The sequence below is a fragment of the Linderina pennispora genome (assembly GCF_002104995.1).
Source record: "Linderina pennispora strain ATCC 12442 chromosome Unknown DL89scaffold_5, whole genome shotgun sequence".
NCBI classification, from domain to species: Eukaryota; Fungi; Kickxellomycota; class Kickxellomycetes; order Kickxellales; family Kickxellaceae; genus Linderina; species Linderina pennispora.
The window spans coordinates 237,281-260,062 of NW_024468253.1; the positions used below are offsets into that span (position 1 = coordinate 237,281).

At 55.1% G+C, this 22,782-nt stretch overlaps 9 protein-coding genes across 9 annotated transcripts; 5 read left to right on the plus strand and 4 right to left on the minus strand.

Annotated features, from left to right (window-relative positions):
* Positions 1–507: 507 nt before the first annotated feature.
* Positions 508–663, minus strand: DL89DRAFT_215651 (uncharacterized protein; the record flags this gene model as incomplete). The annotated part of the gene is made up of 1 exon (XM_040884293.1): positions 508–663. A coding segment is annotated over one exon (156 nt), but the record flags the coding sequence as incomplete, so codon positions are not given.
* A 4,223-nt stretch (positions 664–4,886) lies between these two features.
* Positions 4,887–9,110, plus strand: DL89DRAFT_292188 (BAH-domain-containing protein; the record flags this gene model as incomplete). The annotated part of the gene is made up of 7 exons (XM_040890270.1): positions 4,887–4,983; positions 5,797–5,920; positions 5,956–6,466; positions 6,507–6,672; positions 6,713–6,888; positions 6,920–8,473; positions 8,532–9,110. The coding sequence occupies 7 exons, from the start codon at positions 4,887–4,889 to the stop codon at positions 9,108–9,110; spliced, it is 3,207 nt and encodes a 1,068-aa protein (XP_040744109.1).
* Positions 9,111–9,952: 842 nt separating this feature from the next.
* On the minus strand, positions 9,953–11,648 carry DL89DRAFT_266742 (uncharacterized protein). The gene is made up of 4 exons (XM_040887206.1): positions 10,534–11,648; positions 10,339–10,508; positions 10,182–10,268; positions 9,953–10,135 (listed from the first exon to the last, which is right to left on the minus strand). Exons 1-4 carry the CDS (start codon positions 11,594–11,596, stop codon positions 9,989–9,991), a joined length of 1,467 nt encoding a protein of 488 aa, XP_040744110.1. The 5' UTR covers positions 11,597–11,648; the 3' UTR covers positions 9,953–9,988.
* A 609-nt stretch (positions 11,649–12,257) lies between these two features.
* On the plus strand, positions 12,258–13,000 carry DL89DRAFT_292190 (uncharacterized protein; the record flags this gene model as incomplete). Its single annotated transcript, XM_040890271.1, has 4 exons — positions 12,258–12,293; positions 12,338–12,415; positions 12,484–12,633; positions 12,803–13,000. The coding sequence occupies 4 exons, from the start codon at positions 12,258–12,260 to the stop codon at positions 12,998–13,000; spliced, it is 462 nt and encodes a 153-aa protein (XP_040744111.1).
* A 377-nt stretch (positions 13,001–13,377) lies between these two features.
* On the minus strand, positions 13,378–14,781 carry DL89DRAFT_256746 (uncharacterized protein; the record flags this gene model as incomplete). Its single annotated transcript, XM_040885470.1, has 1 exon — positions 13,378–14,781. One exon carries the CDS (start codon positions 14,779–14,781, stop codon positions 13,378–13,380), a length of 1,404 nt encoding a protein of 467 aa, XP_040744112.1.
* Positions 14,782–15,068: 287 nt separating this feature from the next.
* On the plus strand, positions 15,069–15,418 carry DL89DRAFT_266745 (uncharacterized protein). The gene has a single exon (XM_040887207.1). The coding sequence runs from the start codon at positions 15,073–15,075 to the stop codon at positions 15,277–15,279; it is 207 nt and encodes a 68-aa protein (XP_040744113.1). The 5' UTR covers positions 15,069–15,072; the 3' UTR covers positions 15,280–15,418.
* A 3,466-nt stretch (positions 15,419–18,884) lies between these two features.
* DL89DRAFT_274618 (COX5A-domain-containing protein) lies at positions 18,885–19,863 on the plus strand (the record flags this gene model as incomplete). The annotated part of the gene is made up of 3 exons (XM_040889208.1): positions 18,885–18,960; positions 19,530–19,669; positions 19,693–19,863. The coding sequence occupies 3 exons, from the start codon at positions 18,885–18,887 to the stop codon at positions 19,861–19,863; spliced, it is 387 nt and encodes a 128-aa protein (XP_040744114.1).
* DL89DRAFT_135807 (uncharacterized protein) lies at positions 19,733–20,592 on the minus strand. The gene has a single exon (XM_040883364.1). The coding sequence runs from the start codon at positions 20,491–20,493 to the stop codon at positions 20,038–20,040; it is 456 nt and encodes a 151-aa protein (XP_040744115.1). The 5' UTR covers positions 20,494–20,592; the 3' UTR covers positions 19,733–20,037.
* A 1,558-nt stretch (positions 20,593–22,150) lies between these two features.
* Positions 22,151–22,336, plus strand: DL89DRAFT_215097 (heat shock protein DnaJ; the record flags this gene model as incomplete). The annotated part of the gene is made up of 1 exon (XM_040884278.1): positions 22,151–22,336. A coding segment is annotated over one exon (186 nt), but the record flags the coding sequence as incomplete, so codon positions are not given.
* Between the last annotated feature and the right edge of the window lie 446 nt (positions 22,337–22,782).

Genomic DNA, 22,782 nt, shown 5'->3' on the forward strand with positions numbered 1-22,782 from the left:
GAAACGCCCGATTGCCAAGGCAAGGCAATGTAGATAAGGAGTTTTTGAAGAATGGTATACTATTGGACTAAATGTACAGAACCACACAAGAGAAAGCTGTTTGTAAAGGAAGGAAATTAATGCAGCAGAGGGGAGGGTGCGGAGAAGTGGAGGGTGGGAATTGGCAATACAGATGGATTTGGCCATGATTTTTCAATAGAAAGTCATGGAACCGGCATGACTCGTCACCATCGACGAATGCTGAGGATGCGGCACCGGGCGCTGCTGCGGGTGGAATGCCTGCTGCTCTCTGGGCGGCAATCCATAGTGTACACCTGCGGATGGGACGGCCCCGTGATAGTGGTGGTGATGTCCGTTGCCGGCAGAAGCAACCCCGTACGGGTGGTGGTAATGGACATGATGCGGATATGAATTGTGGATGCTGGGGCCGCTGCGGTAAGGGTCAGCTGCAGCCATCGGATCAATAAACATGACCTTGCGTGGGCTGCCGTTGCGGCGCGACTTTGACGACAGGTGGGTGCGGTAATGCTGCATCATGTTGTCCTGGCGCGAGAAGCGGCTGGTGCATCCTGGGAACAGGCACGAGAAATTCTTCTCGCCCGTGTGGATCCGCTGGTGGCGCGCAAGGTGCCCGCTGGTTGTGAATGCTTTGCCACAGCCGTCGTATGTGCACTTGTACTTGCGCTTGGCCATGGCCTTGGGTGCGGCGGCAGCACCCCCTGCTGCTACAGACTGCTGCTCAGTCTGCGGCGTGTATGGGGCTGATGGCGGGAACTGCTTGCTGCCATGTGGGAGAGAGCTGCCGTGGTGGCTGAGCTGGCTGAGCTGGAATGGCGACTGCACTGGGGATGCAGCCTTGCTTCCCTCCTCCATGGATGTGACCAGGCCAACTGCCCGCACAAGCGAGTGCAGCGATGGAAGCATGGCCGGGACCTGCTGAGGCGTCACCGCTCCAGGCGTTGACTGGGCACGAATGGAGCTGCTCTCGGCTGCAGGCGAGCCCTCATGCGACAGTCCCGGAACCGACAGGCTACGCGGGTGATCGTAATCCGCCACCATTGAATCGTCCACAGGATCGTTGAGGAGATTCACCTGGAAGCCGCTGGCGGACTTGATCGAGAACGACGAGGTGGCTGGCTCGTGGGCCGCCAAAGATTGAGGTGGAGAAGTAGAGCTCATCGCAAATGGGTCAGGGAATTCTAAGCAAAATACAGGGCGAGTGGGATAAGTGATATGTAAGAGATATGCTTAATAAGAAAAAGGAAGGAGCGCTTCGAGGAAGTGAGCAGGGACAAAAAAGGAGACTGGGCTTTTCTTTACTACAGAGCGATATAGGGAAAAGGTTGATGTCGGGAAGCAGCCCCTGGTATTTAAGTAAAAGGGTCGCTGAGGGCGAGCGACAGGAAAGCAAAATTATAAAAATAGGCCAAAAAGACGAGCTTGAGCGTAGCGTGCGCTGCCCGATAATCAAGCATGCGCACACTCGGCAAGGGGGAGAAATTGGCGGTTTCCGGGTTCGATGGGAGGGTCCCCTGACCACCTCCTCGGCAACCTGGGAGGGGTGGGTGGCCGATCCTCCCCAGCGACACGGCAAACTTTTTCCTTCGCTGCAGGCGCAGTGGCGGGGGAGAGGTGTGGTTTGGCAGACAACAATTGCTTGTCGATTGCGCATCCGCCACTGCGTATAGTTTGAATTCCGGCCTGTGATTTTCTGTGTCCTTTAGGGCCTTGCCGAAATCACAGCGAGGAAATTCACCGGTCCCAATACTGTCACTGGGGCGCAGGGGGTGTCGCTCTGCACACCAGGCGGGCTCGCTACACGTCACGGCAGAGCCAGCTCGTTCGTAGACGCCCGCCCTGGCTATTTCTAGTGCCCTTGTGATGAGGTGTCTTGGCGCCCAGGAGAGCCCAAAGAGGGGCGAAAGAGAACTACGCTCGAGCTGGCCTTTCTCGCTCTCCAAAAAAAGGCGAGGGGATTGGCAACAAGCGAGCAGCACCTAAATTAGCGCAATCTTAGAGCGTCATTCCAGATGGGCTCAGATCTCACTGGTCGTCCAGTGCCCTCCGCGGCTCCCACTGATGCGCGGAGCTGGAGACTGTTCACTGCCCTGCACTTGGGTACTATCCACACTGGCAGTGAAGATGATATTCAAGGTGACCAGCCGCTACCGATCTGTGGAGCTGTGCAGCTTAATAGCAAAGGGTGAGTGCCGCCAGGAAATTAAAACCCCATGCCCTGCTGGTTGTTCAAAATGCTTTGGAAAAGTGCCCAGTGACGGGGGCCTCTTGCTGGCCCACCGTTGCCTCTATCGGGGCATAGCCCTTGCTCTTGCTGATTCGCGACACAAAGCCGCTTGGCTCCTATATGCGTGGATACCTGCCTAGGAGCCAATTCCTTGGTCACATACGCGCATGGGCAGTGTTTATTCTAGGCAAACACTACCGGCCGCGCATATTGCCCCCTATCCGTACCTGAAACCAGTGTAATTGCAGCGTACCACCGGGCACATAATCATCCGGGGGCCAAAGATAAATAGTCCGACCGCTCTCCCCTCGTCTAATACCGATTCCAAATGCGGAATAGGATGGGCACGGCTCTCTCCACCCTGAATGGGGAACTACACAGCGCTTATTTCCCCACTCTCTACCATTTGCCGGGTCCCAGAGTGCTCTTATTGCTGAAAGTGCTCAGTGTAATAGCGGGGGAGCCAGTGGGCATCCTCAAACAGTGGACGATTCTCGGTTCAAACAAGTTTATAGTTTGCCAATGGCCCGTACCTGCCAAATGGCAGTGCTTCATGTGAATAGAATAAAAAAGCTGGTTGCGTACACAAGCCCTATAAAGCACAGAGCAAATTACATTACGGCCAGGGCCCACCACGCCGACGGCGGCCAACAGCCAGCAGAAATAATATGCTATGGAACAGCACAGATGATTTGCTCTACCAGCATCTAGGGCCCTACTCATTGGAACATTGGAACATTGGAGCATTGGAGCCGGCTCCCTGTATTCCGTACTTTAGTGGCAACTCTAGCCGACCTACGCGGTTGCTCACTCACCGGAAAGCAGGTCTCTGGGCCTCGCGCATCACTGACACCAAGAATGATGTTGCCTCCATTGATCCAAATACGAAAGGGCTTTCCTGAGCCTGAAAGCGGGAAGGAGCGCCGTCAAGAATGCACGGCAAACGCCCTGGAAATGAAAATTGGTTACCATGCAAAAAGGCGAATCTGCAGCCTGTCAAGCCATGCAGCAAGTAAGGAGAGAAAGGTTAATGAATGTTACTAGCTCCCCAGATACGTGTCATAGACTCTTTCACAGCTAAAGGACCCTGGGAAGAGAACTGGGCTCTTTCTCTGAGAGTTGTATGCTCTATGTTTTGGTTTCCACCGTTGTGGAGACCTCTAAAGCAAGTATATCATTTTTTTTTCAAAACAATGGAGATCTGGTAAAATTGCCTACGCCACACACACAATTTATCGTCAGAACAGGGCAGACCCCGTGATAGCAAGGCTCCTATACCTGTCTCTTTGGCAGAACTGCCTCGTGTACAAGAATGAATGTGGTGGTTCATGTCCGTGTCGCCAAGACGAAAAGTAGGGAGCAGTAAGAGGTCTTGATCGACCATTAATCCTCGGAAATCCAATCACAACGAGCGGCGACCATTTTTTCGATGAAGGCTGTCAAGCCAGTCGTTGAGCAGGATGGACGGTCAGATTCCAGACATGCGTTAAACCCCTCCTCCTTCCTAGAAGTGCACCTGTTATTGTTCGACAAGCAAGCTGCAACAAAAAGGCGTTTTGGTGCTATACTGGGCGATGAGGGAAGCGTCCAAATTCTGCTGGAGCAGCCAGTCACTTGGGATGAAGCAGATGGTGTGCTTTTCTACACTAGCACTCCAAATGTCATGCAGCCAGCTAGCACAGCAAGTCATCCGCTGCCTGATAGTGGTGTTTGGCAACGAGAAACCCTACTGCTTTTTCCGTCTTTATTCCCATTCACTAAATAAAAATTTCGCAAACCTGACAAAACGAGGCAATGCTGCTATTCTTTTCTGCTACCGGGCTCTAAAGGCGTTAAAAGGGGGAGAGGATAGCATAATGGAAGACATGATTCGCTGGATGTGAGGCTTGCGCAAGTGGAACGGATAGCTGCTTCCTGTCTCTTTGTCGAAACATGTATGTACGCCATGGTATCTGCAATTGCGGTGCTGAGAGAAATAGGCGAGTACTCGTGTGGCAATCGTCGGAAGGCTCAGCACGTCCAATGCAGCGAGTACATGGTATGCAGCCAAGATGTTCTCCCTTGGCGCACCTGTCTCTGGGTGGACTTGCAAGGTGCAATGTCTACACCATATACGAGAGATGTCAAGAGACTATGCGGGTTTTGGCTCCTATCCGGAAAGGCAAGGAGCTGCCGCGAGCAATGAGCGTACAAAGGGCGGGAATCAAGCTTCCTTGTATCTACCAGCGGGTGCCGCAGCCCCTTGCTGTGCGTCGTCGTTCAGCAGGAGAGGGAGTTGAAAGTGAGAAGCAGCAGACGCCCATCAGGTAATTTTTTTGCTCCCAAAAATTTATAAGGGGCGGGGCCAATCAAGGACCTTGCCATCACTAGCTTTTTCTCTTCAAATCTCTTTCTCTCCTCCCCTTTTCTCCTTACCTATTTCCATAGCATTTACGGCTAGAGATCCATTTCCTCTCCCTTGGCAGCATCTACATCGTATTTACATATCTATTTCCCACTTTTTATTTTGCGGTTTTTGAATTCCAGAAACCACATACCTTTTCTTCTTGTTGTGTTTCTTAGCTGCTTGTCTAGAACCAGCAAATAACACGTAAATACACGGCTTCTTGTCTAGGCAATATTTCAGGAATACTTTTTTGAAATGTCCAAAAACTTGACCCTCGCTAATTCGGACGGGTCGCTGCCAGCACCTCCGTCTAGCGTAACCATATCAGGCGGTGCCGAAGTTGCTGTTGGCGGTAAGTACCATTTTTCGTGTTGTTTGAATTCAAATAGTGTATTCTTTGTTTGAGCCCATGTATACTTTAAATCATGGCATCCCAATCTTGACGCCATGCCTGCTTGGTTTGGCTCTGATGCCCCATATACGCGTGGTGCTGTTGCATCATCCTCTCCTTTCTCGTATATCTCGTTGGTAAATTGCTGTGGCTTTGTAATCTGTGTGTCTTCCTCGTGGTCTCTGACATCTTGTAATTTCCCACTCCCTTCGCCCAAGCCAAGGCACTGCCCTGGCCAAATCTCTTGGGTGCGGAATGTTGCACACATCGTTTTTTGCTCGTTTTTTGTGTTTACAAGGCAAATATTGTTGTGTTTTGTGTGAGGCCCCCTGCCCTTCATTCTCAACATCAGAATCAACCTGAAATAGTGTTTTTTTTTATAATATCCTCCCTTGCGACATTTCCTCCCATCTCGACTTATTGCATGGCACTCGTTGGCGTTCCGTCAAAGGGGTGTGTCCTGTTTTTTTATTGCTGCTATACACGGTCGACATTAATGTCTACATTTCGATTGTCCCGTGGGTCATCATCAACCAAAGACAGGCCAGTGGGCGCAGTACCATATGCCCTACGGAATCTTATGCCTGACCTCGGTGAGTGGGAAATGAGGGCGCGGAGTTCACGTGGCCATGGCTGTCATCTCGCAGCTTTTTTTTCCTAATTTGCTCATGAAAACCGGTGCTGGCCAAGACACTATATACGCATGCGCTTTTATTTGGAATTATTGATGCAAGGCATCTGGATGCTTAACTGTTTGCATGTTTTTATGTGTAGACTTTGTGTATATGACGCCCGAGTACCCCGAGGAGCCGTACTATATTGGGCGAGTCATGGAGTTTGCGTACGTTTCGCGTGTGCGGCAACCCAAGCCACTGGTGTCGACCTTAGTACAGTCAAAGTCCGTCGACGTCCTGATGCGCGACGAGCCAAAAGAGACGAGCGCATTCCTTCATCAGTGCAGCTGCGGGTTCGTCTGGGGTGGTTCCAGCGGCCACGCGACCTGCCCCTGACGCGTGTCCGGGCCAAGGACACGCGTTTGCTGGTGGCCACGATGTACTCGGATCTCAACCCAGTATCGGCGATCAAGGGCAAGTGCTTTGTGCGGCATACATCGGAGATTGCGAACCAGGATGTGTGGAAGGAGCAGCCGCACCACTACTACTACTCGCAGCTGTTTGACCGGTACAGCACGCGGCTCTACGACATCATCCCGGTGTCACAGATCCGCAATGCGCCGCAGGAGGTGTTGCAGAAGCTGCACGACACCTACCAGTTCATCTTCGCCGAGAACCAAAAGATCACAGATCTGATCAACATGCGGCGGGCGTGCATCGTGTGCGCCAAGTGGTGCAGCATCAGCGAGTCTCTCAAGTGCTCTGTCTGCGAAAAGCACTACCACATGCAGTGCCTGGATCCCACCGATAACGCGCAAGCCCAGCAAGGGGTACAGCTGGCAGTGCGCGGCATGCATGCGGCGTATCCAGGCCAGGCGGCTTAGGGAGTCAGCAGACGTTTCCACCGACGAAGCTCCATCTGACACCAACGAAAAGCGGACTACCCGGCAGCAGGCGAGTAATGACGACCACGTAATCGCGCTGCGCTCAGCCCATGCCCAAACTCAGGCTAATGCGTCAGACAATGAGTCCCGCAGTGGCAACAAGCGCATACGGCTAGCACACAATGACTCTAGGCACACAGACGGAGCCGGGAACACCGGTGCCGCGGCCCAGGAACCTTGGGCTGTGGCCGTTCCGGTACTTTGGGATAAACACAAACATCGATGATGTGTTGCATGATGATGAGCGGATCTACCCACGCGCCGTCAGCCGCATCGGGCCCAAGTACCAGGCCATCATCCCCGAGATGGTGTCGACCAAGCGGACCCGAGCTTGACCAGGCACTGACGCAGAAGCGCACGGACTACATGGCCAAGCGTGGTCTCACTGAGATGTCGTCGTTGCGCGAGAGCCTGCATGGTAGCGGCAGACATGGGGGGCACCGCGGCAAAGACATGGGCAAGGGCCATACAAAGAACGCTGAGCAGCTCGATCGTGTCTGGGACGAGATCGAGATTCGCCGGGGCAACCACGACGAGCAGCTGTTCTTCCGGCAGCCGCCGTACCTGCCCGATGACGAGCTGGACATGTACATCAAATCGATCGTGCCGTTCCTGCGGCGGCACTTTGAGCCGATAACCGACTTCACAATTCTCGACTGCCAGGATGCGGCGCTGCACGGGCTGTCAATCCACAACTATGACGTTGAGGAGGCGCTGATTCTAATCCCAGAGTCGCCCGAGAGCTACATCCGACCGCGCGCGCCTGGCGACATCTGGACAGCCGAGACACTGTCCAGGTTCGACGATAGTTTGCGCGAATACGGTTCCAACCTGCAGTCCATCCATAACGGTATGCGCGATACCACCCGGCGTGCTATCACACTACACTACTACTTGGTTCGGCACAGCTCGCGCGGCAAGCACCTGCTGGAGGCGTACGATAACCGCAGCCATGCTGGCCTCCGTCGACCCAACCTAGGCCAGGGCGAGAGTGCCGGGAATGTGCACCACGAGGTGTCGTCAGATGCCGGCGTCAGCAGCGTGGATGTGCCAGCCAGTACACCGCAGAGCTCGGGCATGGTTACCCGAGACCACTCGGTGAGCCGCGATACCGACTCATCGGCGACGCAGACGCGTTGCCTGAACTGCCATCGCGAGCGCGCTTCCCGCTGGTTCCCTGCCCCCTTTGAGCTGATCGGATACAATACGCGCAGCTCCAAGGCCTCGGGCATGCGACGTCTGGTGTGCGGCGATTGCCGGGACTACTGGAACTACTACGCAACTATGCCCGACCAGGACACCATTAATGCGCGCAAGCATATTGTCCAACACCAGACAGGCAATGGCCACAGCAACAGCAGCGCGTCACAGCACCCCCACCAGCTGTCGAGGGCTGCCAGAGCCGAGGAACGCAGCAGAGCCAAGGCCCGCGCCCAGCCAGCAGCTGTGGTAGCCAGGCCGCGCAACTCGGACCTCTGGCCACTGGTCGCCTGCGCGTTATGCACAGCGCCCACCGACTCGAGCCAGCCGGCGATGGCGTGCCAGGACTGTGGCATGTGCGTACATATGGGGTGCGCTGGATATCATGGTGCCCAGACCAAGCTAGCTGCCCGCCGCTGGCGCTGCGCTGTGTGCACCAACCTCAACAACCCGGCGATCTCGATCAACTACACGTGCATTCTGTGCCGCAAGGAGGTCGACGTCAGCGACGGCCCGAAGCCCATGATGTGGCGCACCAGCGGTAACAACTGGGTGCATTCCATCTGTGCTCTGGCTGTGCCCGAGACAACGCTCTTTATGGTCAACGGTAGCATCGTCGTCAATGCGATCCCGACGATCCCCGAGAAGGCCTGGCACAAGCCATGCGGTGTCTGCCCGCAGCCCGACGGCGCTGTGGTCAGCTGCACGCACCGAACCTGCAGTCCATTCAGCGCACCCGGTGTGTGCCCAGATCTTCATCGACGAGGAATCCGATGAGCAGAAGCCCGTGCTCGTCGCGCGTGCCCGTGGCCGGACGATACTTGCCCGCGACGTGCTCAAAGATATCTCGGAGTTTGTGGCTGGCGGCGGCAAAATCGATATTGCCTTGCAGTGCGTCACCCACGCAGATATCGGTAGCGATCGCGATATCGACCTGCGTGCCACGGATCCCTTAGGCCGGTCCGTTTTGTCAGGGGTCGTCTCGACAAAGCTTGTGTCGACGCCGCATGCCCGCGGTGCCATGCTGCATTCGTCGCTGATTAAATCGCGCAACGCAAAGATGCCGGCTGTGTCCAAATCGTCATCGGCTGCCAGCAGCCGGAGCAGCAGCAAGCGTGACGCGACGGGGAAGACAGTCAAAGTGTCTGTGGAGTGGCAGAAAAACCTGGATCCCGTGTGCGCTCACTGTGCGTCCAGCGTGTCGCCGATCTGGTGGCCGCTGACAACGGGCGGTTCAACACGCCGCTCGCACAGCAGTGTCAGCGTCCTGTGCCACCGCTGCCATTCGTCCCACGCCAGCCAACCGAACGCATCGAATGTTGCTTCTTAAAAACAGACATCTCTAATTTCTGATGAATGAGCTGTTTTTAAGTGCAGGTTCTTTTCAACTTCTCCCCGATAGTACATGCCCTTACGGAGAGAGAAGAATATGAAAGCTCGGACTGCCGTCTCTGACTTCACAAACATAATCAGCACTAGCTCACACCACAAAAAGCTTTAATACTAGAAATACTCTGCTTGCGATGCGAGCTCGGCTGCTAGTCAGCATGGGTTGACACGTCGATAAGAGCATCACGGCGAACCGGTCATTTGAACGTGTCGGATGGTTGTTGGTGCAATGGTGATCCTGGACATCTCCCATCTTGGTGGCCTGCTCAGCGCACGCGCTTCAGCGCTGGTTCGCTGCTGTTGCACGCCTCTTGCGCGGGTTCTTTGTTGCCGGAGTAGTGCCGGAAGCATCGGCAGCAATGGCCATAGAGCGACGGAGCCGTTCAGGAATACTGTCTGGAATCACAGAGTGACTGGAAAATGAGTCTGAAGTTTAGAACTGCTGCGAGATCGCGGTTCAAGAGCCGAGACGAATAGGTTCGCCTGTATTGTGCCATGGCCCGCTTACATGACTCGCTTGTACAGCGGAGAAGGCCATGGCACTTCACAGCTGGGTTCTTCGATCTCTGGTAGGGCCGCGGATTGGGAACATGCCGGAATGTCTGCAGCGACTTTTCCCAGCAGAACGGGCACATCGACGATGTCCGGAATTCGTCGATCAGATAGACGTCAAAGTCATAGTGCTTGAACTTGTCGCGCCATCCCTTGCCACGAATCGGCGCATGGTGTCGGGCTATCCGGCGCACTCCAATTGCCGATGATTAATACCAGATCCAGACCGAGCTTGTAGTACTTTATATTCCGCATGTTTAAACACATCTAATCCTGCTCCAGCCCCATCCTGCGCGCCTTGAACCTCGACATCTTCTTTGGCGCCTCTGGCACCGGTGCTGTCGGAGGCCGGTCCTGGTGGATAACCGCTGGCGGCTTTGGATCACGCTCCACCGCTGACACTGGGTCTTTCGGCTAGCTCAATCCTGCTGTACCCATCCTCGAGATCTGTGTCCTTGACTGCCTGCTTTCTGTCAGCAAATCGGATGCCTGGCGTGTTCTCCAGCACCTTCTCCGCAACGGTCGCAGCATCGTCCAACTTGCCCGCCTGACATTTTGGCGAACCGCATACGCGCATATGCCTGTGAGATCTCTCGCGAGTGCATGTCCTCGTCAACCATGTCCTCCGTCACCTCCGCCACCTCTTCGCGCTCGACAATCGCCGATTTGACGGGCCGCGAGGCCTTGGGTGGCCGCGCCTTGGCAGTATTCGGAACGAACTTGAGCTGGGGCCTTTCCTCGTCGATGACCTGGATTTTGGGCGTGGGTGTACCAGATTCGCATCCCGCTGAGGCGAATGGCATCAATAAGACCCGACACCTTCTTAACCTCTCCTTCATCGTCTTCGTCGCCGATGCCCAGGAGATCGGTGCTGGTCGGCACATGAGCCACCACTGTGCTATCGAATTTGACCGATTTGCCTTGTTGGGCCATTTTGACCACCGATGGTTTCACGTCGGGGCCAGCGGGTGTGCGCGGCTTAAGAATGCTCTTTCTGGGCGCACTTGGCTCGGTGTTAGATGGCGGGCCACTGAACCTCTCGACAATGTTCATTCTAAAGTCGTCGTTGTCGTCGCCATCACTGTCATCGCTGTCCGAGTGAACAGGGGGGCGGATCGGATCGTTAAAGTCGTCATCATCGTCGTCTTGTGCTGCGTTCATGCGATCCTCGTCAGAAAACGCATCGCCATCCTCATCGCCATCAACTTCTTCCTCAGCCTCCTCGTCCTCAGCCTCCTCCTCGTCCTCGTCGTCGTCCTCGTCTGAATCAAACTGGTCGAGTAGATCAAGCAGCCGCTGTTCATCTTTGCCCACCTTGTTGCGGTCAGCCTTGGTCTGCTTCATAGCACGCTCCCTGACACCCTGCAGCGCCTTCTGCTGCTGTTCGTCAATCTCCTCAATCTCCTCAATCAGCGTCTCCCGCAGATGCTCGTCGGTAACTTCCTCCTTAATATCAACAAAACGCTCCCCGTCTTCATTGAACTGCGCCTCCTCCAGCTCGTCCCTGACCCCCATGTTTTTGCGCTTGTTCAGCTGCCGGATCTCCTTTTCGGTCTCCTTGATCTTGGTGATGACAAATTCCTCGCGCCGCTTGGCAATCATCGCCGCTTGCATGGCCGACCGTTCGACAAAATAGTTGTCGCCCAACAAAACCAGGATCTCGTTGGTGTGCACCAACGAGCCCGGGAAAAACGCCAGCGGGCCGGCTGGAATCATGGCCGGGTAGCGTGTCTCTTGGGGCAGCTCGCGGAGCGTGCGCTGCAGCTGGTGGTATTCGGCTTTGAACTTTGTATACTGCGATAGCGCTTGCTCCCGCGATGCAATGTCCTTGTCCAGATACTGCTGGTACTTTCCAATGTCTGCAGGGTCGCTCATTTGTTCAGGGCTGGAAGTCGAAAGAGGAAATGCAAAATTGGCTTGCAAAGAGAAGGAAAACGTTTGGCTGGTGCCAGTTCCAAAACCTACGAAAAAAACCTTTCATGCTGATCGACTTTTGTGAGCCGGCTCAAAAATCTATAATCTAAAAATACAAGCGCCGCAGCTGCGTTTCGAACAAAACATCAACACCTCACTTCTCTGACATGCTTGCTTTGTTTCTTTAATGTTGAAGGAAGACGACGAATTGCTTGCCAAATGCCTAGCCAGAACCGGCTGCGAAGAGCCACACCACTGTCTGCTCCTTCCGTTTGCTGATTTCAAACGCGCAACCGGGCTTGGCGATTCCCAGGCCAAACACGCCTGGGCGCTGCTCGCCCACAAAGCCTACGATTGGCATGCACACCTTACCACAGCCAGCTCCCCACGCCTGGCAGATTCATGGATCCGTCTACTGGATCCCAACATAACGCAGTGTCTCAATGACGGCATACGGCTCGGTACAGTAACGGAAATTGTTGGCGAGAGCGCGTCAGGCAAAACCCAGCTCTGCATGCAATTGTCTATAGCTGCACAGCTACCGAGGGAGCTTGGTGGGCAGGAAGGCAAAGTCATCTACATATCGACTGAGGGTGCATTTCCAGCACATCGGTTGAAAGTAATGGCAGCAGCTTACGTCAAAGAGTATGCCGATAGAGTAGATGCAGGGCGGATTCCTGGACAGCATCAGCGTCGCCTGAGTTCGAGGATTGGGAGACCATGGGACACGCAATCCGGTACAAGGTCCCAGCACTTCTTAGCTACGGCCAGGTGCGTCTGGTAATTGTAGACTCGATTGCAGCCCACCTGCGCTTTCGATACCGAGCAGGACTCTAGTAGTCGCACAGCTGGCGAGTTCTACAAGCAAAGATCTGGATTTCCTGATTGAAGCCGGCCAGATGTTCAGAAGCTGGGCATCCGAGTACAACTGTGCCGTGGTGTGTGTAAACCAAGTCAAGGATGTGTTCGAATCAGCCGCAGTCGCAGCCAAGATTGCTGTCGGATGTCTCTGACATGTCAGTTGTCCCACAGACAGCCAAGGAACTGTGCTATAAGGATTTTCGCCGCACTGGGCATGAACAGCAAGGCGCCTGCGTTAGGAAATCCTCTGGGCAAACGCCATTGATGCACGGATCACCCTGTTATTACAGGCGTGGGCTGTCGCAGGCAGAGGCAAGGGCCACAGGGCAGGAAGGCAAGCTGGTGGAGGTGCCGAATGAGTTGCTGAGAACCAGAAGGTGGCTCGAGCTCTCGTTTGCGCCGTGGTGTAGCCGCCGGACTTGTGAGATCGCACTCGATGACCGTGGGTTCTACTCGTTTGGTATTAACAGCCACGAGATTGACGAGGTGGGCGGTGTGTTTTAAAAGGGTTTAACATCTAGTGTGTATTTGTACATGTGATGTTCACACTGCAATGTCCTGCCAGTCAGTAATCTGGCTCCGGTCCCATGGACATGTGCAGACGGTTTTGTGGGCTAAACTGCTTGGCCTCGACGACGACTGCTGCATCGACTTTAGATGGGCAAAGCAATCTGTGCAGAGCCGGTGTGCACACGGCTGCAGCTCTATCGCCTCGTTGCTCGAGTAGCACAGTGTACAGACACCCGGCAGAGTATCTGTGCCCGGATCCTCATCGACAGTATTATCGGGGGCAACTCCTGGAACCACGGTCTGCGCAACTGCCGCCAATTTCAGTGCAAGTTCCCGGACCAGCCAGTCCGGCATGTGCCTTGAACTGTGTGTCACCGGAGTGCCATGCTGATGTTCTGCTCGCCGAGTTCCGGGCCGCTGATCTGTTGCGACAGAGCCAGCAGATCACCTATGATCTGAGCCTCAGCATCCATGCCTCCAGACACCCGGTGCTCCGGCCCAACCAGGGCCTGCTTGCTGCTACTTCTTTGCTGCGCCTGCGTCTTCTCCAACGCCTTGTTCATTTGTTTCACCAGCTCTTCTGCAGGCCTGCTCTCCCACCCCTCGCTCCCCTGGAAAGCAATCCCCAGATCATCGTCCACAGTCATCAAGACGAGCTCTTGCCCGTCAACCGTTTTCCTCCTCAGCCCTGTCACTCGCTGCCAAGGGAACAACAGCACAGCCTTCTCGCTGTTCGATGCAATCCCACCGCCATTGCTCTGTGCGACCGTCGCAATCTTTCCCAGTGTTGACCCAGCCCACAAAATTCCCTCATCTGAGTATGCCAGCCGGCCGTGCCCGAGCGTATAGAACTGGCACAGCAGTGTCACCGATCCCGGGACCACAGTCACTGACGAACCAAGAGCATCTGGGGATGAATTGGAGAACCCCAGCAGTCGCTCGCGAATCTCTCTCAGAATCTGCTGCTGCGTAATTGCCTGCTCCTCGCCCAGCTTGCGCTTTGCCAGATCGATATCGGCATCTGTTACTAACGCCTCTTCGACGCTGCCCAGGAGACCGCCAGGACTGCTGTCTTGTGGCCTTCTTGGCACGGGGCTGCCAAACTCAAGAGTATGCAAACCTCCCCGCCCAGCAGTTGGCGTGGGCCATGGGCTATGGACAGCTGTTCGCGAAGAACCTGCCGGAGTCTTTTGTGGAGCAGCTGATCGTGCGAGCAGGGGGTCTGCTGTGTCGTCTCGGCCCCACAGCGACTGCATGGTCTGAAAGCTCTTTGGCGTCCCGTCTTCTAGCCGACCGCCAAATAGCTGGAAGGCTGTTGGCGTCACTGGCGTCCCTTTGCCTTTGTCAGTGCGCTTGGAGCTGTTCTCAATGGTCGGCGTTGGTACGCCTGCCAAAGGCTTTCTGGCCGGTGTCACCTGGGTCGACCTGCGTGGGGTGTATGGGCTGGCAACGCGCGACTGCGGAGTCCTTGGTGGGATCCGTGAGGGGGTTGTGGTTTTCGGCTGCTTACGCTGAGATGGCGATAGAAGCGGAGTGGTGCTAGTTGGCCCTGTGCGGCTGTGGGATGCGGGTGTCTGTTCTGGCTCGACTGGCGCCTGCTGCTCAGTCGGTGCTCTTTGTGATAGACCCTTGTGCTCAGCAGCTAGCTTTTGCGCAGCACAGGCTCCAGCTGTTGGTGGCAATTTTGGTGTCTGTGCGCTGGATAGCCCGAACTGTCGCCGTAGCTGGCGAATATCGCTGAAAAAGCCGTCGCTGTCCGAATCCGATGAGTCCATTCGACAGCAGGAGGAAATTGCGGGTTGTGTGCAGGGTGCCAGAGAACAAAGAGAGGCGGCCTTGGGCTTTCCCTCGGCAGAAGGGAGTCTTCATTGATCCACTGAGCCGTGCGATCCGAACCGGCAGCACAATAATTTTCCTGCTCCACTGTTTGTGCCAGGTGTTGCTAGGTTCGCGAGAAAATGTTTATCGCTACCAGCCTCTTTTCTCTTTTCCAAGACGTCACAAACTTTTTGCGCCTATAGTTGGGTATTCATTTTTCACCATTTGTATAGTATCACCTTGCTAGTATGGCGAGGAAGAACAAGAGCGGAAAGAAAAACAAGAGCAAGAACTCGAGCCCGGCCACTCCTGCCGCCTCGGTCAGTCGCAACAGCCCTGAGCCCGCTGCGAAGCCGGCAGCTGTGGCTTCAATTGATCCAGTGCAGCATGTGGCACCCGCCAGCGCTGTGCCTGAGCATGGTAAGTGTAGCGCGGTATATCTGGCATTACGATGAGATAGCCAGAGTGCCTTTTTTGTGCCGATCTCCTTCTGAAAAGCGCGAGTCTAAAAAGTATTTCATGTGCCATCTGTACGACCAGGACGCTTATCACCTATAGTGTCTGAGGAGCAAGCCAAGACCGAAGAGGCTCCGGCTGCCGAAGAGACACAGCCCGAGGAGACTAAGCCCGAGGCAGACACAGCCCGAGCAGACCCAGGCTGAAGAGGTCCGGCTTGAGGAGACACTGGCTGTCGAGGAGGCTCAGCCTGAAGAAGCCCCAGTGGAGAAGGCTCAGCCCGAGGAGACACAGATTGAAGAAGTCCAGCCCGAGGAGACCCAGGTCGAAGAAGTCCAGCCCGAGGAGACCCAGGTCGAAGAAGTCCAGCCCGAGGAGACCCAGGTCGAAGAAGTTCAGCTTGAGGAGACCCAGGCTGAGGAAACCCAAGCCGAGGAGAACCAGGCTGAAGACGACGGAAAATACAAAATTGATCTGTCGGCCGACGTAGTATCCGGGAATGGCATCGAGGACCCGACGCTGTCGCAGACTGACGACTTTGCACACCTTGTGATTGCAGGCGAGGCAGGCGAGGATGTTGCTCCACAGACAGCACAGCCAGCTTTGACTAGGATTGCTGAGCTCGCATCCGGTGAGCCTACAACCCGGGCATCAGCGCCACCGGCCGTGCACAGCATTGTTGACCTGGCAGAAGAGACCGAGAAGGAAGCTGAGCCAGCCCATGAAACTGACGAGCTGCTGGTGGCGGACAGTGTGGGCGAGCTGGCGGAGGGCGTTCCATCCGCTGGCCAGTCGGATGAGATCGCTACGCAGGAGGAGAGCGCCAGTGCTGCTGCTGCTGTTGTTGGTAACGAGGAGGACCGGGATGCTGAAGTTATTACCTCGGATGCTGACAACGACGAGGGCGCTGATGTGGAAGAGGAGGCGCCTGTTGTTTCGGAGTCTCAGATTGAGGGGTCGGCGATTCTGATCTCCGACGGCGAGACCGATAATGAGAGCGACGCCACTGCCCATGGTCGCAGTCTCGGACCGTCTGTCAACATGGAGGATTCGCAGGCTGAGCTTCTGTCGAGCAACCTGCTGGATAGCATGTATCGGTCTTCTATCCTGCGCAGCGTGCAAGATGAGGTTCACGCGCTTGAGTCTGAGGGACCCGACAATCTGCCTGCTGTCAGCGAGGCTGAGGAGACTGGCGAGGCTGAGGAGGCTGGCAAGGCTGAATCTGAGCAGGAGACGCCAGCTGCTGCAGAGGAGGCAAGGAAGTATGTGCTTACTCCCAGCGCATTTGCTGACGAGCCAGAGCCCGACGTTATAATGCATCTGCGACCGGCATCGGTTGCTCAGCAGTCTGGATCGCCTGATACTCCAGAGCCCACGCCTGTGGCGACTGAGGAGGAGGCTGCCAACGAGGCCGATAACGAGGCAGAGCGCGAAGCAATTGCTGAGACCTCGAGCGAGGGCGAACTTGTCGAGCAGCACGAGTTGGAGTCAGTCGATGGCACTGTGCATGTTGCCCGCTCAGAGGCCGACTCGTTCGTGCATGTTGATGACGGTGAGGAGGCTGACGGCGTTGCTACTGTGCCTGAGTCGGTTGTTGAGGAGATCAGCGACATCGAGTCTGCAGCCATCGAGGAAAAGCAAGGTAAGAATATGCAAAGATGTGGGTGTGTGCCGGGATGGCCTGAGTGCATTCAGCGGCACATCGACTCTGGATTTTATCTGGTTTGCTAACACATGCGTCATTCTGCATTTAATTTCCCTGCTAGCTGACATCGCCAAGCCTAGCGCAGACATTCCTGACAAGGCTGACCGCCGAGACCAGTGAGGCCATTGCCAAGGTCGACATCGACGAGACCGCGAACAAGATCGCCGAGGAGGTCAATGATGCCACTGCCGAGCACGGAACTGACGACGTCGCCGAAAAGGGCTATTGAGAGTACACAGGAGACTACTCCCGATGTCTCATCCAACAGTGCTGCTGACAGAGCCACTCGCGAGATCTCTGAGGCTGTTGATGCTGCCGCCGGCAGCGACAATGCTGACAACAAGAAGGAAAAGATGGAAAAGAAGAAGCGCACGGTTTCCAAGGGCCACTCAGCATGCCCTGTCAACATATCCACTTTTGCTGGCGCTATTGCAGTGGTCCTTGCGGCCGTGTCACGGCACTATTTCCGGCTGCCTGGTCCGCAGAACCGGCAGGTTGCCATTGCCGGCGGCGTTGCGTCAGCTATTGCTGGCCTTGGAGCCCTAGCGTCAGCCTTCTTCCAGCGCAAGTAGACTATTTTTTGTTGCTTTGTTGTGATGTCAGGTAGTTTATACACAATCTCTGGAGATTCAGAGCTATTTTTAGAGCTTTCAGAAGGGATACTGAGCGTGGAGGTTTTAATTGAGAGCCACGCAACACTCTAGAGCCAGCTGGAGAAAGAGAGTCGCTCCGAACTAAACACCACATCGAATTCCAGAAATGGCAGGGAGCACAGTCTGCAAGCGGCGTGGAGAGAACGGTAGCCTGAGGGCGCATGACACGTATGTGGCTCAGTGGAAGTCGATGACGATGAACACTCGTTGCTAGGCGGATTTCTAGGGAGAACGCGGACATGATGCGACGCTAGCCCAGAGTATTTAAGCCAGGCAATAATTGCAGGTACACGCCGGCTCCCTGATTCCCACAGCTACTCTTCATCTTCTCCCCTACAGCACTCTGCTTTATTCCCGTCGAATCCCACTTTGCAGGACCCCTCCCATCCACTAGCAATGCCTCCTCCCAACAGCGCCGACATCAACGAGTCCAAGTACGACGAGTACCGCAACATGCTTGCCGGCAGACCCTACCTTGGGCATGGACCCGTTCCTGAGCCAGCTTCGCAAAGAGGCACGACACAACGTCAAGGCCCTGGCCGAGACACGCGACAACCCCGAGGCCTTTGACAAGGCTGTGCGCAACGTGCTAGGGCTCTGCTGGCTCCGGCACACCCATCATCGAGAGCCCCGTCTACTTTGACTACGGCAAGAACACGCACGTCGGTGACAACTTCTACATGAACACTATGTGCACCATCCTGGACTGTGCCCGCGTCGACATTGGCGATGAACGTCTTGTTTGGCCCGAACGTGCAGGTCTATACTGCCGAACACCCGGTCGACCCGGCCGTGCGCATCCAGGGCCCTGAGAGCGCTCGTCCGATCAAGATTGGCAACAACGTGTGGGTCGGCGGCGGCTCGATCATCCTGCCTGGCGTCACCATTGGCAGCGGATCCACTATTGGCGCCGGTGCAGTCGTCACCAAGGATGTGCCCGAGAATGTCGTGGTTGTTGGGAACCCGGCGCGTATTGTCAAGCGCCTCTAATGCGAATCGGACAGTGCCGCAGTCGTTCACGTGGGAGCGCTCGAGAGTTCCCTGTACTAATCAATAAATCCGGATTATTTTTATCGCTGATGTGGGCTGTTTTTTTATCGCCTCTCTTGGGACAGCCAATTTGCCCAGGGCAAAAGCGCACCAGACGACGCTGTCATTGTCGCATTTCGTTTTGCTCTTCTATTTGAGACCCTCCTTTTTCTTTCTCTTTCAATTCGGAAAAACGTAAATCCTTATATACTTCAAAATGTTTGGTGTCCGCGCTGTCCTTAAGAACGCTGCCGTTGCCCGTGTCGCCGTGTCGCGCGCTGCCCCCTCGGCTCGTAAGTATCAAGCTCATGCTAGCTGCACGTGCGCCTTTGGAGGTGAATCATAAAAGCGAGTCCTGGTTGGAGGACTAGCGGTGACTCGCAATTGGGGGTTTGGGACCGGCAATGTCAGCACCGTTGCTCTGATCATTGGCAGCAATTGCTCAAAAGCGCAGATTCGGTGTTTCTCGTGAGGTTTGGAATTTCGCGCCCCGATACCAGCTTATTGAAAGGTGCAGAGTGGTGGCCGAGGCCGGGGGAGAACGATCGAAGCTGAGAAAGGGCTAGCCCTCGCTGCGGGCCGTAGTGTTCTGGACCCGCGAGATGGGTGATAAGATCTGCAGTTGGCCTCTTATCTCGCCCTCTGTTCCGTCAGTCCGTCGCCCAAGCGTTACCGTCCCCCACCACCACTGCTGCCACATACCCTTGCATCCTGGAGAGATGGTTGCCCTTGGGACTGCGCTGGCCGCATCACCCCAATGAGCGGTCCCTTATCTACCGGCCATACGAAAATTTGCTCACAACTCTGTTTGTTGCTTATTTTTCCAACCCCGCAAAATCATTTTCTCGCATTTTCCATGTAGTGATTGCCCGCCGCTGCTACTCGGATCACCCCGAGGAGACCTACGAGCAGTTCACCGACCGCTACGTCAAGTTCTTCGAGAACGTCGACGACCAGTTTGAGCTCCAGCGCGGTCTGAACAACTGCTTCGCGTACGATCTCGTCCCGATGTCGCCATTGTCGAGTCCGCCCTGCGTGCTGCCCGCCGCATTGACGATTTCGCCACTGGTGTCCGTGTGTTTGAGGCCCTGAAGACCAAGGTCGACAAGAAGTCGCAGTACGAGGACTACCTGCAGGCCCTGAAGCCCGTCAAGGACGAGCTCGGCATCCAGACCAAGGAGGAGCTTGGCCTGTAAATTTTTCCGTCCGTTTCACCCTCTCCCACCTGTTGAGCCTTTTTGCGAGGCCGACACAGACAAACAGAGCTCTGATAACCCAGTCCTCTGGCCGGAAAGTCGTTTTGTTTTTCGAAATTAACCACCCCTTTTATACACAACAACGTCAGTTTTCTTTAAACCACAAACAAAACCTCACTCCTCGTGCATGTCCTTGGTCATGTCTGACAGTACTTTGAGGCAGGCACGGATGCGCGCAACCAGGCTGTGCACCATTCCCATGTTGGCGCACATGTCGCATACGATCGTGCCGTAATACAAGCCGACGCGGAACTGCACCAGCTGCATTTCGCTGTATATCAGCGTCAGGACCTGGCTGGCGCCAATGTGCAGCTTGTTGATGTCGTCAAAGGCGTCGTAGCACTTTTCAATGAGCGAGTCTTCAAAATATGGCTCATGGAACACAGGCGTGGCGGCCCGGAATACGTTTTCACGGTCAGCGTCGGTGATGCGCACCAGCATCAGACCGTCGATGTGGTCGATTGCGTCCTCCAGCAGCTTCTCGAACTGGTTCTCTGTCGGGTCGTCTTCGCCGTTGGTGTAAGCAGGCTGCTGCTGCTGGTGGTGCTGCTCCTGCGGTTCGGCTTGCATTGTGTAAAATCTACAGTCTATAGGCGTACGAGTGAGTCGAAAAGTTTAAGCTGAAACCCACGGCGGGTCACGATCTAGCAGAATATATTCCAGTGGCCACGCGCATTACGGTTTTGGGCGAGTGATGTGTGCGATGGCGACCCTTCTAATATCGACGCTTGGCACCCCTCAACACACAACCTCACTTCCAGAAGCTGGATAAAGCTATATTTGTAATTCCAATCGGACAAACGCAATTCGAGGTATCTATTTGGGCATGGGGGACACTGACTACTTCCGAGTGTTGCCCTCCGCCTGCTGGCCATCATCGCCGCTGACCATGAGCAGCAGCATGATCGGGACAATGTAGTACCAGTACTTTGCAAAGAACCCCTTCTCCTCCTCTGGCTTCTGCTCCTTGCCCGTCGTGGTATCAATCGTGGCCGCAAAAGCCAGCTTCGGCACCGCACCGGTCTCACGCGTCTTTAGCATGATCTTGGTGACAAACTTGGGGTCGCTCTCCATACCCCTTTCTTCCTTGCAGTTGTCTCTGGATCCTGCCGAGTAGTCGATATGGAACGGCACGCTCTGATCGTCCTCGTGCACAATAAACACCTTCCTCGATCTCCTTCTGTGCGCTGAGCCGGCACCGGTCCACAGGCAAAACATGCTGGGCGCCGGTGTTGGGAGAACGCAGGACAAGTGCATACTGCTTCGACGGGCCGCTCAGTGGAACATCGGCAGCAGGCAGGACAGGCGGGTGCTGGATGCCAATCGCCTGGTATGCTGCCGTGCCGTCGTCAAGTACCCGTAGTTCACCGCGCTGCACAAACTCGTTGGGATTCAGGTTGTGGTACACCTCAAAGGTCTCTGATGCAGGCAACGAGCGCGAGCGCATTGAGGACAAACAGCACAAGTGTCTGGGCGCTACGCATTTCCGTATGCTTTATAGATGGATTTTAAAGAAATTAAAAAGGGGAGGCAAGATGCGAATTTTGGAATGACGAAAAAGGTGTCCACGAGGGGTTTAGAAAAGCACTAGCGGCAAAGGTTGATTGGCCTAGATCTTCTCCACTAGCTCGACTGGAACCTTGGCATTAGCGATTCCTCCACACGGCGTCTACCTCCACATACCAGGAACACAAAGACGGGCAGGCACACAGGTGCTATCAGGCAATGCCTTGGCCCGGTACCTAGCATATTGGCAGATGATGCTTGGTTTCCACTTAATCGAAATACATAACCCCCACCATAAGCAGGCCTGACAGCGATTACCAACGCCAGCATGTGAGGTGCTTTAGTACACCTGCTTGCTGTTGGTCCGTTGAAGGATATCCGACGCTACCAGCTCTCTGAACCACACCGGTGTCATATCGAATCAACGGCAACTACCAGCAGGCTTGCTTTGGGGAGAGATGGTCCGCACGATCGCCTCCGCGGATATTGCCAGCAGTCCCAGACGCACATATTGAGCCCAGGCAATTAGCAAGCAAGAGTTTCTCCTCTCCTCTTTTCAATTCGTCCGCTAATTGCCAGTACTCCATACTTTCGTTTCCACACTATGAATTCGACGTGGGTGAATCTGCGGCTATTCCATAGACCAGCAGTGGGGTTCCCGGCCCAGCTCCATCGCAGCTTCCACACAACACAGCCATCGCGCATCGTGCACCGAAAGAGCCACTACACAGTCTTGGGAGTGCCAACCTCGGCAACGCAGAAGGAGATAAAGAGCGCATTTTACAAGCAAAGCATGCAGTGGCACCCTGATCGCAACCAAGGCTCGGACGAAGCACACAAGAAGTTCCTAAAGATCAACGAGGCATACTCAGTGCTGGGTACCGAGCAAAGCCGCACCGCCTACGACCGCTCAATGCGCATCAACAGCGGCCCGCACACCTCTGCGCCATATCGCTACCACAATTCTGGATTCTCAGCTAGTGGTGAGTATTCGTCGGCCAAGCGCAGCGAGTTCAGATCAGCGTACCAGCGACCAACGGGTACATACACGAGTGCTGGATATCGCACAAAGTCGAATTTCGCAGAGTGGGAGCGCAAACACTACGAGGAGACACAGAAATCCGCTGACCATATTAGGAGGACGGCAACCAACCCCAAAAGAAAATGGAAGTACAGCAACGCGCAGGTCGTTATTATCCAGTTCTGGGAGATGTGCTTAACTTTTGCTGCGGTGTTTGGCATTGGATGGGCAGGCTCGCACTTGCTCCCCAGCGCACAGAAGAACAAGAGCAGTACCAATAGGCACTCTGACAGAGAGGGATGAATGCTTGAGCAGCATGGTTGCGAGCAGAG